Source organism: Tyto alba, unplaced genomic scaffold (assembly GCF_018691265.1).
Source record: "Tyto alba isolate M040663 unplaced genomic scaffold, T.alba_DEE_v4.0 Super-Scaffold_8, whole genome shotgun sequence".
In the NCBI taxonomy this organism is placed as follows: domain Eukaryota; kingdom Metazoa; phylum Chordata; class Aves; order Strigiformes; family Tytonidae; genus Tyto; species Tyto alba.
This window is the reverse complement of record NW_024881329.1, coordinates 4,916,308-4,935,106: the sequence shown is the minus strand read 5'-3', so window position 1 is coordinate 4,935,106 and position 18,799 is coordinate 4,916,308. Positions and strand designations below refer to the sequence as shown.

General features: G+C 46.1%; 1 protein-coding gene across 1 annotated transcript in view; it reads left to right on the top strand.

Moving 5' to 3' along the window:
- The window catches only part of TMEM86A (transmembrane protein 86A), a 29,520-nt gene that overhangs the window by 3,377 nt on the left and 7,344 nt on the right, over nucleotides 1–18,799 (top strand). The window contains exon 2 of the mRNA XM_032984914.2: nucleotides 14,778–15,042. Coding sequence (XP_032840805.1) covers nucleotides 14,778–15,042 — 265 coding nt within the window. The remainder of the gene's footprint in view (nucleotides 1–14,777; nucleotides 15,043–18,799) is intronic.

The following is an 18,799-nucleotide window of genomic DNA, read 5'->3' as shown; positions in this document are numbered from 1 at the left end:
AGGTTTAATTCTCTTCTTGTTCAGTCATCACTGGTCCCATCTTAGTAATGTCCTTTTTGAGACTGACTTGTTAGTGACTTTTGTCCTTTTTTTTTTTTTTTCCTACTATTGGTTAAGCTATTTTTATTGTGAGCTTGGGGGAGATAGCTCTTGCCATAACAACCTTTCTGCCCAGCAGGCACCATGACTGCAGGGGCCACAAGTGTGCAGACGTGCCTGGAGATGTTCAGTCATTCTGGCATTTACATAATGCTCCTTTCTCAAAGGGACCCTATTTTTCCCCTAAAGTTAGGGCTAAACTGTATATAGGGCTTCACACCACCTTGAGGTGAACAGGGCATAGGAAATATAAAGCCATTAATTGGTTGAGAGTAGGTCTCTTTTGGGGGGCAGTTATAGATGATATTGGTGTCTTTTTGAGCAGATGAATATGGGCTCTCGTCCCTACAAGATCCCTTCCACACTTGATTTTTACTTGGCCTAGCACAGTCCTGTGTGTGGAAGGGAGACAAAACTCCCTGTTTTAGACATATTTTTGCCCAGAAGCCGTATTTTAACAATCCTCATCCCTTCCCTTTTGTCCTCTGATGTGTTTTCATCTTTAAACAGAGATAGCTGGGTTGGGGAAGTATATGTTGTTTTGGCTGCATCAAGCAGGTGGAGCCCTCAGCGCTGTCCCCCCAAGGTGGGAAGCAGCCAGCAACCCTCCTGGGAACAGCCCTTGTCGAACCCCTGGGTAGATAGATGCTGGATGTCACTGTAGGGGAGTATAAAGGTAAAAAAACCCTGAAAGGTATGATCTGGAAAGGTATTCACAAGTAACAAATATTGAATGGGACTGGAGAATTGGGTGGGTATCATTTGAGAGTCTGAAGAGGGGCCAAACCACAGTGATCCAGATGAATAAAGAAACCTGATGTAAATCACGTTGCTTAGAGACTCAGTGCTGTGGGCAATTGTAGCAGTAGTAGGTCTAAGCATAGTTTTAAAGGCTTATTATTAGAAAGTGTGCTCCATAATCCTCACACTGCTGTTGAAAACAAGAAAGCCAGATCACACTTTGAACTATTTCAGCCTTTGCTTCTTAAACAGAGGATGTATTATTTCTGCATTAATGAATGAAGTGTTAGCAACCAGAAGTAGTCAGAAGTAGCTCTTACGGCAAAGAGGTTAATTTCACTTGTTCTCTTTGTTCATATGCAACATTTTTGCTTTCATTGTAATTTTGCCCATTACTTAAATGCATCATAAATTGTGATTTTATTATGCGGGAGGCTTGTAAACATGCACATTTATATACCACATAGACAATTATGGAAATAAGACATTTGTATAAAAACCAAGCCAATTTAAATGAATTACAGAAAAGATTTCTGAACATCTGAACTCAGTGAAGCACAGGAGGGATTCATCACCTTAGGTAAGCATAGCGGGATCTTAGTAACTTTTATGTCAGTCACACCTTTTGGGAGAAGCCTAAAACCTTTGGGCCTACTGAGCAAAAAGACGTGCTGATTTATGCCTGCTAGAGCCCAGGCTTAGTGTTACATGCCATGATTTATTTTTTCAGACTGAACTTGCACATTTGTGCTATGACATTGATATTCTTTGCTGTAGCTGTTGCTATGAGAGGGTGGGCTTAGATATGGGTAACTGAAAGGGGAGGCTACAGAGTGAGGGCTTCTCACCCACTCTTCCCAGCCCCAGTGTGGTTGCATTAAGCAGTTAGTGCCAATCACTGCTGCAGGCAGTGCTGTAGATTAAAGGCTTCATTAATTCAAGTTTATCACTCAAGTCACACACGTCTGTTGTTCAAAGTGTGCTTTGTGCATTAAGAATATGGGTCCAATTCAAAAGCCTGTACTTAAACATAAGTCCTCTGAATGGACGGAGATACATTTCTTCCATTTTTTCCTGTTCAAGTATCTATATCCAAAATACACTGAGTGCGACAGAAGAACCAAAGTTATCTTTCTCTGTGGGTAGCTGCGTAATACTGAGGAAATAATAACTCCAGTGAAATTAGACTCCTAGGAAAAGATGGCATCTGGAACCCATATTCTGCTAGCATGTGGAAACTCTTGAACAGTGAAAAGATTATTAGTTATATAACTCCCTTCCCTCCCAGAGGTCTAAGTGGCTGCTATATTAGCACTTAATTTTTCTACTGCCTTTCATGTCACACAGTGCCCAATAGATTTGTCATTGAGATGGAGGTTTTGCTTACTGCAGGATGCCCAAAACGAAGGTGAGGGTTATTGCTGCTTCTAGCCTGCTTGTGCCCTTCTTGCATCCATTTCTTATATTGCCATAATCTAAATAGCATTTATGCTAATGACAGGTTTCTGTATGACAAATGTGTCAGTCTAGAGCATCCCACCATGTAATGCTGAATGTGAACAAGTATCCAGGTGACATGGAGCAGAAAACTGTGTCTAGGAGATTACATGCCACCAGAGCTCAAAGGCGGTGGATGGGCTGGGCAAGAGCTTTCCTGGGAGATCTCAAGCGTCCTGGGGTGGGAAGGGTTTCAGATAACCTCAGAGAGCCTGGCGCCTCTCACCGCAGCCTCTGACCCAGAATTGCACAGGGCGCAGTTTCTTTCTGGCTAAGTGCAACTTCTTGCGTTAATTTAATGTTGTAGGCCAACTCCTGTGTTGCAAATCTGCCTGTTAATGTGGCTGTTTTGATTCACCTTGCTGAAACATGTACTTTCCAAGACTCAGAGGGGATGAGACAAGCCATGTTACTGAATTGTCATTGGGACCTTTGTTAAGTTTGGGTGGTGAACTTTTATTTCTTGCCCCTCACCAGACACCAGCTTTGGAGACAGATATGGTGCTAGTTGGCATCAGGCATTAAATTTCAGAATATTTATCAAAATTAATGCATTTCTGCTAGTTGCAACTAGCCTCTGATTGAATTGTTGCTTGAGATTGAGGGCAAGATTGATGTTGAGCCAGCTGCATGTTTTTCAGCACATACTAGACACATTGGGCAGATCCTCTGCCTTACGTGAGTCATTTTGTCTCACATAGCTTCAGCAGAACTGGGCTTGTGCTGGCTGAGACTGTAGCTCGGCTGCTGTACCCCTGTTTGCTTGTGTCTTTTGGTTTTGTTATAGCATAAATCAGAGCCAGCCAGGGTGCTTGGATAGCAGTCCTGACTTGCGCTCCATTGCAAGAGAAACTAAGCAAGTTGCATGGCTTTTCCCTTCAACCCTTATATAAAAGGAGCGTGATGACGTGTTTATCACTTAATTGATGTTTGTGAAGTTTCCACTTGGCTAATGTACCACACATCTGTGCATGCATCAACATGCTAATGTCCTGTTGCACCCTCAATATAAAGGGCATACCACTGGTAACCAGCTGCATGCTAATTTGTGAGCATGGTCTGTGCTTGTATATGCAGCCTGATTACAGCAGGGGTTTTGCAAGTGAAGTCCTTGATATATTAGTATGAGTCCTGGGAGTGTGTGGGTTAGTGTTTGTGCAGGTTAGAGTTTGCACCTTCCTGCTCCACGTCTGTTGAGATTGGCTGGGACAGTCCAATTTATCTTCATGCGATTTGTGTCTGGTACTGGCTTGCATAGGTCACAACATTTTGGCACAAGAATAGATACTGGAAATAAAAATCTGTGACTCCCCAATCATATTTTGACCTTACATCCTCCTGACTCTTACAGCATATTGGTCCCATGAAAACATGAGGAAAGCTGCCTCTTTTTTTATAAGGTACCAGAGTGGCATCTCTCTAAATACACATCTTTATGGGGGTACATTGCTATTTTCCCTTCTAATTTTCTTTAACATTGGTGTTTTGCAAGCTTTCAGCTTGCAGGACATTATACAAAGGTAGAGCTTTTCATTCAGCTTTCCATGAGGCACCAGGCAAGCTGAGCTGTCCCTCCTGGGTTTCCCAGCACAGCCCTGCTTGCTTTTGCCAGGTTTTGCTGATCTTATTGCAGCCCCTTGCGAGGATTCGTACAGCACAAGTCTCTTGAGTAGAGCTGCCAGCTTTCCCAGCCACTGGCAGCCGCCTTCCCCTTCTCTCACAGTTCTGTCTTTCCGTTGCTTTTGCAGAAGTTTCACCCACCAGATGTGCATCTATCCGTTGTGGGAGCCAGAAAGGTGAGCTGCAAAACTGCCTTTTGGGTGCTGGAGGCAGTTTCACCCTTGGCACGTTTTTGAGAATGGCTGGTAGGGCTGGTACAGGCTGTCATGTGCCACCTGCCTTCTCTGCTACACTAATGGCTCTTAAACTGTTACCACAAAGGGCTGTGACAGCACCAGTGCCTGCAACACTCTTCATTCAGACCTGCATTATTCGCCATAGACTGTAGGTAAAATGAGGTCTTCTCGGCTGAAGAAGCTGCTTTTGGATGGAAGGGCCTCCCTCTCCTCCCCAATACCAATCCCTACCAGCAAAGCAGCATGTGGCAGGGTAGAGCTCTGCCAAGCACCCATTTCCCCTGAGCACTCATTCTTCCATGCATGTCCTGTGCTGTAGCCAAGCAAGGGGGTGGCCGGTGGCCTCCAACAAGTACGTCAATGTTACAGTGGGTTGTGGGGAGCAAATAAAGCTGGAAACGGGACAGTGAAGACAAAAGTTGGATTTCAGCCCTGGGAACAAAACGCTCTGTGTGCAGACCCCTCACTGCTATTACCTAGAGGCTCCGCCTGCCCTTGGTGCTAACAAGGAAAGAACTGACAGTTGTCCCTGAGGCATTTTATTTTGGGTCTGCACCCATCTCAGAGAGACTAGGGAGAAGCCCCAGCCTCGTCAGACAGCTTGTGGGGCAGATGTCAGTGGGTGGCACTTGTCTGCAGCAATGGGCCTTGCAAGGGGGTGCTGCTTTCAGCAATGGCCTTGTGACCTGCAGCCTGCCGGACTTCCCCAGCCCCTCCAAGATAATGCATGAAACCTAAAGCTACTTTTTCCCTGGGTAACTGAGATCTGCATTCTCTTTCACAGGAGAGTGTGATATAAATAATGACAAGTCTCCTGAGAACATGTGCTCGTAGCCTGGAAACCATCCCCAGGATAAGTTGCAGAGACTTTTCCATAAGCAGTATAAATTTTTTATCTGAATTTTAGTGTGACAGGCTGAATAACTGCCCCTTCCCATGCTGAGAGGAATTGCCTAGAACAGCCACTGACTGTGCATCCCAGGGTGCTGGCTGGCTCCTGAAGCTCCCCGTGGCTTCACATCATCCCCTGAGGTCCTGGGCAGCATGAGGGGACACAGCCCCACTTGACCTCGCTCACCGAGGTAGTGGCACTGCAGCTCTGACAAGCAAAGTGAAAAGACAGATCCATTGTGGTACAGGTTTTTAAACATCTGCAAGGGGTTCTTTTGTGAGTGTTACAGCAAAGGAAATACTCGGAGAGGTTTGCTTTCTGCTACACAAAAAGGAAGATCTGGAATCCCAGGAGGGAAAAGCAATCTTTGCTCTGAAATAAGATGCTGGCAGGCAAATGCTATTTTTTTGCTTTAATTTCTGAGAGCCAGTGGACTAGCCTGAAAGCGTTTGTTTGTGACAGCTCCTTCAGCCCTGCAGAGACATTTGAATTCTTGACTGATTTAACGTTGTTGGTCATTGACAATGGTACATTGCTGATGGCACTCAGAAGGCAATTTCCAAAACTGCTGACAGCTATAGGATTGCTACAGGTGTGGAGTCAATTACTACCATTACAGGTTAATAAAAGGTTGTTAAAATAGCCCTACTTGTGGTCCTGTGCCAGTCCAGTAGACAAGACAGATGATGCTTGCTAATGGAAAAAAGCAAACCCAATCCGAACAAAACAAGCCCTAGCAAAACAACATATAACCAAGCAGCATCTTCAGTTCAGGATGAAATGTGTTGGTCTGTAATTTGATTTTTCTGAGTTAACATCTGATAAAGAAAGGCTTTGCCATCTTGAAGGTTTCCCTGAGGTCCTAGGAAGCCAAGGGCAGATACCCGAGTGACTTTCTGAAGTATTGGCTGTTGTAGCAGTATCTCACTTTGCCTGGTATCAGGGCTCCCTGATGATAACAGTAGGTCTTGCACAGTGGAGGCAGGTCCCAGACATGGTGTTGCACAGCTTGTTGACCACAATCAGCCAAGCTAACCCAACTTTTTCTATTTAGTACAGGAGATGGAGGGAACACTGTGGTCCAGTGTCTCAAGATAGCTTTGGGCAATGTTGTTAAAAAGGCAAGGAGCAGGAGTGGGCTTCTGGTGCAACAGATGGCACAGGCCCTGATGGGGTGGGGATTATTTCCTTGGCTCCGTAAGTTACCCGCCTCTACTTTAGGCTGTTGTGGGACCATTCCCTCACATTTCTAGGGCATCCTGCAGGAATATGGTGAAGACGAGACTCCAATTTCCTATTTGTGGCTTTCCCCCAGACTGTTTTGTCCCAGGTGTTTGCAGATGCATTTTTATAACTTGTGGCTATAGAGAGCTGCAATGCTCAAGAGCTCCCAGGTCACGATGGCTGCTGAGCCAGGCTGGCCTCACGAGCAGCTCCGTGAGCATGGTCAGGGTGACTCTCCGCAGCCAGCGTTTCTTAATTTCTTCATTAAATGACTGAAGACAAGGGAGTACTGCTGTTGTATTCGTATTGCAGCTTTGCTAACACGGGCTTTGCTGTTTCTGTGAGTGGCAGTTTGGCTCCTGCCTTAACTTGGGAAGGGGCAGAAGTGAAGGCTGCCTGCCACTTCTGTTACCGCTCGTCTCCCTGACCACTGCCCAAGGATTCATGGTTGTAGGTATTTTGCTGTCCTCTGGAGAAGGCCACAAAGCTTGTCTAATGCCTATCATCTCTTTTGCCTTCTCAAGCCATTTATTTAAATATCCTTCACACATTGTGTGTTTGGTACAGTTTTGTCATAAAACCTATCCTAGACAATCCCATTCAGGAGTTTACTCCCATACAACAGATGGCAGGGGGTTTTGGTGGTAGATTATGGCATGGCTAACATAAAGCATTCGGTAGCACAGACTTCTGAGCAGTGTCTACAGCTAGAGGCAGACAGCGGTCTGTGGTGGAGAAATCGCACGCGGAGAGCAAACATCGGGAGAGAGAACTTTGCAACAGCCGCGTCTGCAATCTGGCATCGCTGGCACTCCCGTGGCACGATGAGCCTTGCTCACGTGCTCCCCAGCTGGCTCGGTACAAAACGTCCCGTTCTTGACGCTTGCCCGGCGCTCTCAGCTGGGTGGCCGTGCCGTGCCCCGGCGTGCTGCCGCGCTGCGGGGTCGGCGGCAGTGGATTCCCCGGCGAGAGCCTGGTGCTGCGGGCAAACGGCCTCCTGCTGCCAGGCGGCTGCTGGGGAGCCGCCGCTCCGAATTTCCTCCCTTCTTTCTGCATCTGGGGGGGAAGATGCTCATCTGGAAGATTTTAACCTCAGCGCTGATAGGTTTTCATCCCCACCATGGTTAATAAGGAGATTAGGTTGAACATTGATGCAGCTGTAAGCCAGGCAGGATTTTGGCTTGGAAATTAAATTTTTTGTTGCGGTTCTCACTTCTGCGTGCAGCTGTGTGTGGAGAAGCCCAGTCCTGCACAGGGGCCCTTGTTAGAAGCTAGTTTGATTAATTCTCACCCACTGCCTGCTCCCCTGTGCCTCTACCAAAGGGTGATTATTCTGTTGCCAAGAACTTGAGCAGCAATATATTTGAGTTCACCACCCAAGGACTGCGAGGGCCCGTGCCAAATTTTTAATTGTATTTCTCTGGCAAATAGCCATAGCTTGATCTTAAGAAAAAGAAGTCAAGTATTTCTAGCTCTCAACTCTGTGTCAGTCTGTTGTGAAGCAAAGCTGGGAAGTGTGGCGGGAGCTTACTTGGCCTAACTGGGGGGAGGAAGAGAGTACCCAGGCTGCTGGGGTAGAGGAAGGGATGAGAGAAGCCGACAGCCCTATTTTTCAGGAGGAGTTGAAGAGACCCTGGAGGTGGAATAGCTGCCTTGGACACTGCTCCTGCCACATGTGGCTGAGCTGGGAGCATGGAGGATGGTTCCTTTTGCAGGTGGGAAGCATTCAGGCTGAGCCCTGTTATTCTGGTGATTTTTGACCACTTGCAAAAGCCAAGCACAAGATGAGTTTCACTGCATTACTCTTGTTGGAGAAATGGAGGCCCTGAGTTGTGCTGGGCAGTGCCACTGGCTGGAATAAAGGACTGCAAGGCCTGGCAAAACTCATTATCGGCACACACATTCTCCCAAAGGCAAATAATGTACCATCTGCTGGGTGATTTATTAGCTGTTTTACAATTCCATTTTAGATGGATCCTCTATGATCTTGTCTCCACTTGAGGGGGAGGAGGGTTTATCTCTCACCCTGAGTTTCCTGCAGCAGGTGGAGCCTGCTCAGGAGCCATCTGTCTTGGATGCCTGGCCCATGGCACCTCCAACACAAACATGAACCCTCTTATTAATTGCACAAATACATTACAGCAACACAGTATTTCAGGCAGGTTGATTGGCTGGTTCAGTAACTCTTCACCACCCTCCGTAAACATGCACTTTTTCTCAGACTTTTACTTGGGAACAACTTTGGGCATTTAGGAGCCAGTGTGTTCCTTGACAAAAGGCAGTCGGTTCTCCCCCAGGAGCATGTTTGCTCCTGCAGGAGAGCAGAGTTGGAGGTGAAACACTTTGTGCTCACCTACACTCACCAGAGCATACTAGTTAGGGCTGTCCCAGCCAGACCTGATATTTCAGCAGTGTTTTGGAGTGAAAAGTGCCAGCTGGCTGGCCCCTTTACACCCCATCCAGCTCTGCCCCCTCGCCTCCGCTGGCCGCCCAGGAGGGATGCAGAGCTGAGCGGCCGCAGTGGCCACCGAGGCCTTTGCTCTGTGGCCAGGTGAGGCCCATGCCAGGGCTGGTTGTTGCAATGGCCCCTGCGTCCACCCAGGATAAAGAAGATGTAAATGGTGAATCTGGGTACAGAACAGCTGAATCTGCCCTATTACGCACACATCTTCCCCCCTGCCTAAAATTTTCCTCCTGTATATCAGTTTCAGTGTTTATGCATTCAGGAGGCTTGATGTTGGACCGTCTGAGCAAAGGTGTGAATGTGCAAGCAAGCCCAGGAGGATGGTGGCTTTGCAGCCAGCTCCTGTGGGTTTGTGGCCAGGAACTGCCCAGCACTGGTGGGTTCCTCCTTGGTTCAGCAAAAGCTGATGTATCATTGAATTCAGGGGAAAATTGACTGCTTCTGGCTAGGATCTGTGCACACACAGGCTTCTCCTTATAGTCTACTCATTTTGGTTAAGCACAGAGTGGGTTTTCTGTAGGCTCAGGCTGATGGGCAATTGTGTTGGTTCCCTGTTGCGCTGTAGATGAGAGCCTGTTGCACATACATATACTTTGTCCTAACTGTGGTCTATCCCCAGTGTGAAGCAGCTCTCCCTCTGTGACTCAGACTGCACAGAGGATTGTCAGTGCCTTGCAAAGAGTTACATATTTTGGGGAATGAAAAACACAAGCCATGGGCTTGCAATGGCAGTGTAATACATGGCAACAAAGCCACATAAATATTTACTGGTGCATAACTGGGGGTAAGAGCTATTGTCACAGTAGGGCAGAACCATGATGCAGGATGCCAGAAGCCAGGAGAAACAGTTCAGCTGTGGATACACAAAATGGTACTCGGCCAGCCAAGGCCACCAGAAGGGATGGTGCAGGACAGTGGCCCAGCTTTTTCTGGCTAGTGTGTACAGTCGTGCTCAAGTGTTGCTCAGTGGAATAGTTGGGGTATTATTTTTAAAACACTTTTCCTGGAAAGCAGCATTCTACAGCTCAGTGGGCACGAGCCATATCCCCACAGCAGGTTGGCACACAGCTGGTGTCTGGAAGAGGCTGTATACTCATTTCTGTGCAGGCTGATTTAGGGGACTTGCAGAGAGAGGAGCATTATTTGATACTCCACATTGCTTCCTGAGACCAGTACGAGGCTTAGGAACAGTGAACTTCATCCAACTTTAGCATTTCAAAGCAAAAAGCTTCTGATGTTCTGTACCTCAGGAGCAAGATGTCTCCCTCCCTGTGGCAGCTGGATTTTCTTCATTCCACTTGTGATGTGATGTAGATACAGACAAGTGGCTCCAAAATGCCAAAGAAAATCAGGGCACTGTCTTACAAATGTAGCCATTCCTCTGTGGATGCAGCTTATTCTGGGGTAGAGGAACTAGCTGTAAATTTTTTGACTCGGTTATGCACCTGCAGCAGTCAGGACAGGATGTCTGTGCTGCTGAGGAGCAGCATGGATACTCCCCAGGTCATACCCCATAGTGAATATTGGTTTATGCAGAGGTGAATCGTGAGCATCTCTTAGCACTGCCTAGCAGGGAGGCGTGAGAAGAGATCATGCAGCAGGGACCCCTGGCCTGCTGTCAAGTCACCGTTAACTAATTTGTGGATATATCTTAGGAGCTGTTGTATGAAGCTTTTGGTCATCTTGGTGTGCTATATCTTGTATTTTGCACATTGGGAAGTTTTTGTTAGTCCTTATTACCCAGAGTTACTTCTTCAGGTCTACCACTTCTTGTTTCTTCATCGGCTATCTTAACCTCTCAACGTGTCTTACAGCAGTACCAAATCACAACATGGTTGGAATACTTGTGTGATAGTGTCATCTGTCACTGTGAACAACAGCAACAAGGAAATGAGCAATATTTCAAACTGGAGCAGAATGATAACAGGCAAAACAAGAAGAGATACTGTAAAGCTAGGAGTCCCTAGCAGGGAGGTGGAGGATATCCAAGCCCTCAGCCTCCAGAGAGCTGTATGAGCCAATACCATGTTCTGTTTGAAGATCAGAGAATCACAGAATGGTTGAGGTTAGAAGGGACCTCTGGAGATCATCTGGTCCAAAATCTCTTGGTGAGAGCCAGGATGCAACTTCTTCCTAGTCTGCCTAAGTCTTGGAGGGTTTAATTGGATTTGGTTGGATACAGGTAATTTAATAAATTATATTTTCACTGTAATTCCACAAATACAGTGGTAGTGGCTTTACAGCAATTTAAACTATTTTTTAAAGGCTCTAAGTAACTTAGCAGTCATAGCAGTTGAGAAAATGCCCTAAATTATGCTCAGTTTAGAAATTCAAAACTTGGAAATACTGTCTTGTAATTGTATTCAAGATGTTTTCTGTACTGCATTTCAGCACAGAGTCAGTTAGCAGTGGAAGAAGAAAAGAAGTAGGGAGAAAAAATGCTATAGAATTTGTAACAAAATGGCAAAACCCAGCTTAAATCCATGACAATCACATACAGGAGCAAAAAGGATCTTGTTCAGCTGCATCAAGTGCTTCCTTTTCCAACACCACGTCACAGCCCCATCTCACATTCCATCTCTGAGACAGAGGTGCAAAGGAGATGGGTGGTTTGATGCAATTCATCCATACAGCCAAGAAATAATGTTCCCTTCCCTGAGGTACAGGCAAGTCCAGTCATGGATCGTGCTTGGCTTTCCTCAAGCCACAGTCTCCACTCAAGATAGTTTCCCAATACCAGCCTTGACTTGTCCTCCACGTGGCAAGTTGTCCCATCCCCTCTTCCCAAGCCTCAGCCGCAGGTGCAAACAGAGGGCAGTCCCCCAGCCTCACACTCTGGTTACCTCAGTTTTTCTAGGGAGACTTCTCCCAAGTATTTCCAGTGAGCTGCAGCATTCAGTAATGGGCAAGGGCACGTCTGGAAATAACTCATTTGAGATACACTTGTAGAAAAAGTGTAAAGGAATGAAGCGTTAATGATGAGAAGCCTATAGCCCTTCTAGATATATGAGGTTATTCTTATATGAGGACTCCATAACACCATAAACTCCAGTGTTACGGGTGAGTAACTGAGACTGGAATCTGACTCCTTATGCCTGAAAAATTCCTTAATTATTGTTATTAGGACGTAAATAATACAAACCATTATTTTAAAATAATGCTGTCTGGGTGTGGAAAATTCACATTCAAAGAGGAAGATATTGTAACTTTAAATTTACCAAGCAAACATAATCTTTCTGCACAAATATATTCAGTAAGGCAAGGTTCCTGGGGAAAACGACAAGTGTAATTAAAACCTGTCTCATCATGCATGCACACAGGGGAGGGCAAGCTGTGATTGTAATGGTAACTGCGCCTAGCAGGTGTTTTTCTTTTAATAGGAGGTATTAAATAAAACTTCTTGTGTTTATTAACCCAAATACTCTTCTGTATGCTTCTAACGGTGCCTCTGTGATGTGTTGCAAACAAGGCTGAACTTGAACTATATCTTTCAGCATGAACTTTTGCCTTCAGAGATACAAAACTACCTACATTAGCTGATGCTATTACAGGGACCTGGAGCACTGTTGATGCTGCAAATTCTTTCACACTTTGTAGCTCTGGAGTGTTACTTTTCTGTGCTGAAGATCTTGGGTTCCTTGTGGCATGGTGGGGATGCTCCAGAACTGGTGGGGGGAGAGGAGGAAACTGTGCCAGAAGTGCTGTCATCTGTTGCCTGCAACTGTGGGAGGATGTATGTGATCAACTACGTTTTTAGTAAAAGAGTCAGAAGTGGGGGAAGCAGAGCTGGAGATGGGCACTGGCTTTGGATAGTCTGAGCCTGATGTGTCACTTCAGAAGGACAAGGTGCTGGGTCTGAAGGAGGTGGAAGCTTAGCTCCACTTTTCTTCCTACAATACTTTATAGTACCCAGGCACTGCCAGTGCTGTGAGACTATGTGGGCTTTTATGACTTTTATTTCAAGTTCATTTGTTATTTGCTGCCAGAATTCTCCCAAGGAATGTAGACAAGAATTGGTAAATGGTGATTAATTTAGACAGCCTAAGTAGAGGACTCATGACGGGCTCCCCATGTAATACAAGAAAGTTAACGGCTTGCTGATGTCCTTTTGTGAGTGAATTGTGTAGCCTGGTTGTTTAATGGAGTGTTTAAAAATTGTGTTGGCAGTAGCCTATGAATAATGTATACAGGAATAATGAAATACCTTACTGCTAAGAAACTGCTGATATGCTGGGGAAATTTCCATCAGATGTGAGAACAATTTTGAAAGCACTGTCTTCTTGGGATGCCCTTTATTTATGGTCTTGCTGCTTCAGAGATTGCATTCCCTTTTTAGATACTGCCTGTGAAGATGCCCTCCACTGCCTCTGCCTCTGTCTTCCAGGTTCACCTGACTACCCCTCCTTGTGTCTGTAAAAGCTCCTGAATTTTGATGAATTTAGCCTTTATTAACTGAGCACCGTAAGCACAGAGATACTTGCTGTGCAATCTTCAGCCATTCTTGGTATCTGCACCAAGACACATTGCATCAAAGGAAGATGGATACTGGTTTTGTGTCATGGCAATGTCCTGTGATGCAGGAAGCAGAAACAGGGACAAGTGATTTGGAAAAAAAGACCAATGTTTCTTTTGCAGGTTTTTAGAGCACGGGCTTCTTGCATGACGTAAGCAACCCCAGAGTGTCACACATGAATGTTCAGATTTTGATGGACTTTGCAGTGTGAACCCAGATCTGATGCCTCTCAATTTTCCCTCATGTACTCCTCCAGTGCATGAGGCCCCTGTGTGCTTTGGCCATGAGTAGTGAGAAGTCATCGTGATACTAAGCAACTAAATTTTGCTCGACCAAAGAAACGAGAAGATTGAGAGTCAACCCCTGCTTGCAGGAGAGCTCTGGAGGTTGCACTGCCTTAGCTGCAGGAGGAAACAGGCCTCCAAAAAGACCCCAGAACATAGCCCAGGCAGGCATATGAGGCAATCACAGTCTCTTCCTTTGCTCCTTGATTTGGCCCTCAGCTGTACTTCAGGAGAAAATAAAATCATAGCATTGTTTCTCATGCAGGGTTTTTGCCACCTGCATTCAAATGCAGAAGTATCACAGGAGGGCAGGTGAACTCAAGATGTACCTTGTTACTGTCCAGAGTGATCTCAGCCAAGTGTATGGTAAGAGCAGACCCTGCTTGTGGAGTCTGTAGCTCTGCGCCCTGCCTCTGCTGTGGCTTTGTTATGAGTAGCCTAGTGCTCAAGCTGCATTTTTGTGTCTAGATTTACACAGTAGAGCCCTGAGTCAAAACATTTCCTGTAATATGGACAGTATATTATTAGTGTAATGCCAGAACAAAGCAAAGCGTGATTGATGCTGATATTAGTCACCTGAGGAAGTGACATCCTCACCTGGGAGTTTGATGGGATGGGTTTTGAAGTCATGTGGTGATGCCAACACTCAGCTCCAGGTATGAGGCTACAGGGCAAGAGAGAGAATGGGTTAGAAGAGAGGTGGTATCCTCAGGGTGATCTGCAAATGGCCAAGCAAGAGAATTCTCCAAAATGTGAGGGAAGATTTGCACTTTTATTGGCTTGTTTGCTGCTCGGATATTCCTAGGGAGTGCAGTATTTTCACAGCTACAGGAAAGGAGGTGTATGAAGGGTTAGTCTAAACATAAGATGGGTGGCAAGGATCACCAGAGGAGTTTGACTGATGGCCTAAATGTTTTCAGTAGAACAAATAAAGAGAAAAGGTATCTAAAACTTCCTTCATCTTCACCACCCAAAACCCATCCTACCAGCCAAGAAGTGTTTTCAGCAGAGAGGGTCACAGAGGTCTAGGCTGAGGATCACGGTCAAGTTCAACCTGTCTTTCTCAGAGTACAACTGCCGCTAGCTGACAGTGTACATTAAAGAGCAGCTTTCAGAAGGAAGGAGACAGTTCTGTAATGCAGTTTATTCCACTGATGCTTCTGATGATCCTATTAATTTCTCTTTTTTTAATGTTTGTTTCCTTTAGGTGAAGAGTGAAGGTCCCAAACTGGTGCCCTTCTTTAAAGCCACTTGTGTCTATTTTGTCCTCTGGCTGCCAACTTCCAGCCCCTCCTGGTTCAGCGCCCTCATCAAATGTCTGCCCATCTTCTGCCTGTGGGTTTTCCTTCTGGCTCATGGAATTAACTTCTTAGTGTCACACCGGAGCGCCAGCCGCATCCTAGCGGGACTCATATTCTCGGCAGTGGGAGATGCCTTTCTCATCTGGCAGGAGCAGGGCTACTTCATTCATGGTGAGTGCGGTGTCAGTCCTAAAGGGATGCCATGCTGTCCAGCTGTTACCCTCTTTATTGAGTAATGAGTTGCTGGGCCACGTGTTTTGTTTATTCATGAAACAGCTTAAGCCCTAGGCAGTGGGAAGCACTCATCCCTTGACTAAAATCCTTTGTGGCTAGAGGAGTCACACCATGGATGAGTCTTTCTTTTGAGCTTCTCTTTGAAGTTAGAGAGGTAATTGGGGCAGGTTTGGTTCCCCAGCATGTGCTCATAGCATCTCAGCTGGCTGGAGCTATGAAGGTGGCATGGGCAGAATCCCTGGGGAAGAGAAGGAAATGCTCATGACACTCAGCAGCTCCCATGAAGCTACGGGAAGTACCTCCCTCCTATCTCTCTGCAGGGATATCTGTCAGCCCTTCACTACAAGTATCAGAAATAGGACACATGATGCAAAGGTGGAGAACAGGTAGAGAGGACCCTTATGTTTTGACAGACAAGCCTGTAGCCTGGGGGAGGTGTTTAAGTGAATTCTAGAAACTAAAGCATCAGAAATCATGCCCGGCTTGCAGGTTCATCAGTGTGAATCATGCAGGCTGTTGTACAAGTCATGTCTGTTTTGCAAGACATGTAAATGATGGGGAATCAAGGACAAACCTTACCACACAAATGTCTGTCTTCCCTACAGAATTGTCCACATCTCTCAGAGCAAACCAAGATTGTTTTATTTTGCTGGTTTGCAGACTAGAAGAGAATGATTTAGATTAATAATTTAAAGCCATGTTGAACCTGCCTGCAGCAGCACTCTCCCTGGCCTTGGACTGTCACAAGAAATCAGTAGCAGTGCAGTCCTTCACTAAACTGACTGGTGGGGTTTCTGTAGTTAATTTAACCAGCACAGGGATCTTGCGTACACCCACCCATTAACTGTCTGCTGTGACTGTCCCACTGGAAAATGTGATGAGATGAGGGAACTTCTCTGACTTGTGCTGTGTCAGATCTGAAATCAAAGGCTTATTTTTTCCCCCCTCCCATGAGGTCAGTACTTAGTTTTATTCTGGGATTCCCACAAGCTCTTTCTTTATGAGAGGGAAGTGTGTGCAATGCCAGATATGAAAGGCCAAATGCTCTGAATCTGGTTTTAATCCTCCTTCCCACGGGCTTATCCCAATCTCATTAAAAGTTCATGTACAAATTTTTACTGATTTCAGTGGGGTTTAAATTAGGCCCTGATGATTGGATCTGTCTGTCTGAACCTTGGGCACGTTGCTGGGGAGCTCCAGGCTTCTCTTGGGGTGCCATCCCCTCTGTGCTGAGTGTTGGCCTTCCCACTGACGGGCCTCCTCCTACCAGCGGTACCCAGCTCAGCACAGGTTGCCTCAGCCCGGCTGCTTGTGCTTCTGTTTTGCCTCTTGGAGTTGCTCCTTGAGCTGTGGCTTGGAAAATGTTCAAGGCCTGATTCTCACCATGACTGTTTTGTACGTGGACTGTTCCAAGCTTCTCCATTCCCACGTAGCTGGGATATCTCTTGAGTTCCCTCTCCATTTTAGCACTAGAGGAAGGTCAACCAGTCACAGCAATTCAGTATCTAGTTAATGTGTTTTAATCTGCAGATAAGATGGATTTTCAACCCTAGTCTCACAACTGAGAACTGTTGCTTTGTGGGTTTAGACACATTTTTCTTCTCGAGGAGAGGAAAAGCTCTCTTGGAGCATTTTGAAAAATCTTGACCTTCATCCAGGCTGTCTGTTGCCTGCCTCAGTCCGTGCTAATCCGAGCTACCATCTTCTGTAGTGAAGTGTTAACATTTGCGTTTCAGCTGTTAGCAGATAAAGCGCACCACCCCACTTCATCCTTCACCTCTCCTACAAAATGTATTTTCTATTTAAAACTCAGCAGGCTGCTGTTGTTGACAGCTGACAGTATTCAATCTTTTGACATTGTCATTTGTGGGAATTTGAAATTTCAGGAGAATAAGAAGAAATACTAGATAAAAATGTACTTTCTGTTCAACTTCTACAGCTTTGGGCTGAAAAAAAGATTGGAAACTGGGCGGATTTGAATAGCTTCCGAGACAATGAGTTTAGAAAAGGACATTTGTTCATTACTTTATAGGGGAGTGAGGGCCTGGGAACCTACTCCTGGCACACTTGACTTTTGTTCATTTTTGCCGTTTCAGTCCACTAAGAACATGCTATTTTCTGACTAGTGTCTTATTGCCTGTAGAAGATACTTTACAATGTTAACATCCACCTCCTTTGATAGCAGGCAGCTAGAAACAATTTATGCATTTGTTGAAAAAGATAGGGACTGACAAAAAGGTCTTATTGCCAGCCTGAGGGGAAACTCCAGGGGCAGGGAGCGGGAAGGAAACCTGGAGGAAGGAAGTGGATAGGGAAGAGAAGGACTGATTTGCCTGATGTGGTTGGGAGGACGAAGCCAAAGGCTGAGAAATGCAAGAGAAATGCACCCCTATCTCTGTGCAGCCATCACAGGTTTCCCCAGTTCCTGACTTGATTTGTGGGTGTTGAATGAGCAAGCGTGGGAGCTGACTCCCTTGTTTATGACCAGCCTCACCACGTATCACAAAACTCCACCTGTGTTTGTGGGCTTCTGCTTGGTTGCTGCATCCTGTCCTCTCCTCCTCCTCCTCCTCCTCCTCCTTGCCAGCTGCCTGCATGAAGGACAACACATTCTTCAGCTCCCCATCCCAGAACTCTCTATATAATGCCACTGAAGTAAAAACCACTTCTCACTGCTAGGGCAAAGTACCCTCCTTCTTACTGGCCCCAGGGCTCAAACCCTTCCTGCGCTATTACACTATAAACAGCTCTTGTCCTAAATCCCTCCTTGGTTTCCTCAGGGCTGTGCCCATGATGTGTAATAGCTCTGTCAAACATCGAATTCTTGTTGCCCTCCTTTGCACTTACCTTCCTTCCCCTTCACACTGTCCATTTTGTCTGGCCTCACCTTTCTGACCAGGTCCCCACCAGTCCCATCCCTCCTGCAGGTTCCCTTCTCATCCCACCGTGGCTGAGGATTCAGTGGATGTCAAAGGCAGGGAGACACTTCCCCTTCTTTGAGCTACCGCAACACCAAGGCTATTAGGATGAAGAAATGTCTGCCAGCAGCAGGTTTTAGTGACTGCCCTTTACACCACAGCGTCATGCTTTAAACGTAAACAAGTGCCCTGCTGGAGGACTCAGCTTCCCAGATCCTTTTCTCCATTTCATGCTTCAGAGCTGCATGAAAACTTTCAGCTACTCTAACAACCCTGCCAGGGTAAAGTGGGACAGCCTGCAGCTGCACCATGTGTGGGGCTGGAGCTGGAGGACCAGAGGAGCTGGACTCAGTTTGGGGCCCATTATCTATGACTGGCATGACAGCTAGTACTCAGCAGCTGTACCAATACATTGTGACATTTTTTGGCAAATGGATTAGTTGCAAGTGAGTAACACATGGGCTGGACCTTCCAACACCCACATCTGGCATTTCTTAGGGGTATTACACTTCAAAGGGAAGCTGGCATTTTATTTTTACTGATTGATTCCAGATAAGGTTCATCTGAATCTTGCAGATAGCCATAAAATTGTTGGCAGATCATATTGGTGCAGTGCCTGAAATATGCCAGCTGCTTCTTTCCAGCTTCAGTTTCTCCTCCTAGCTATGGGCAGAGATGGAGTAGAAGCCAGATTTAGTCGCTGAGTATCTTCGGGTTTGTGGCTAAATACGGTCAGGCTTTGTGTCTGGGTTTGGAGGGATTGGCATCTTTTTTCA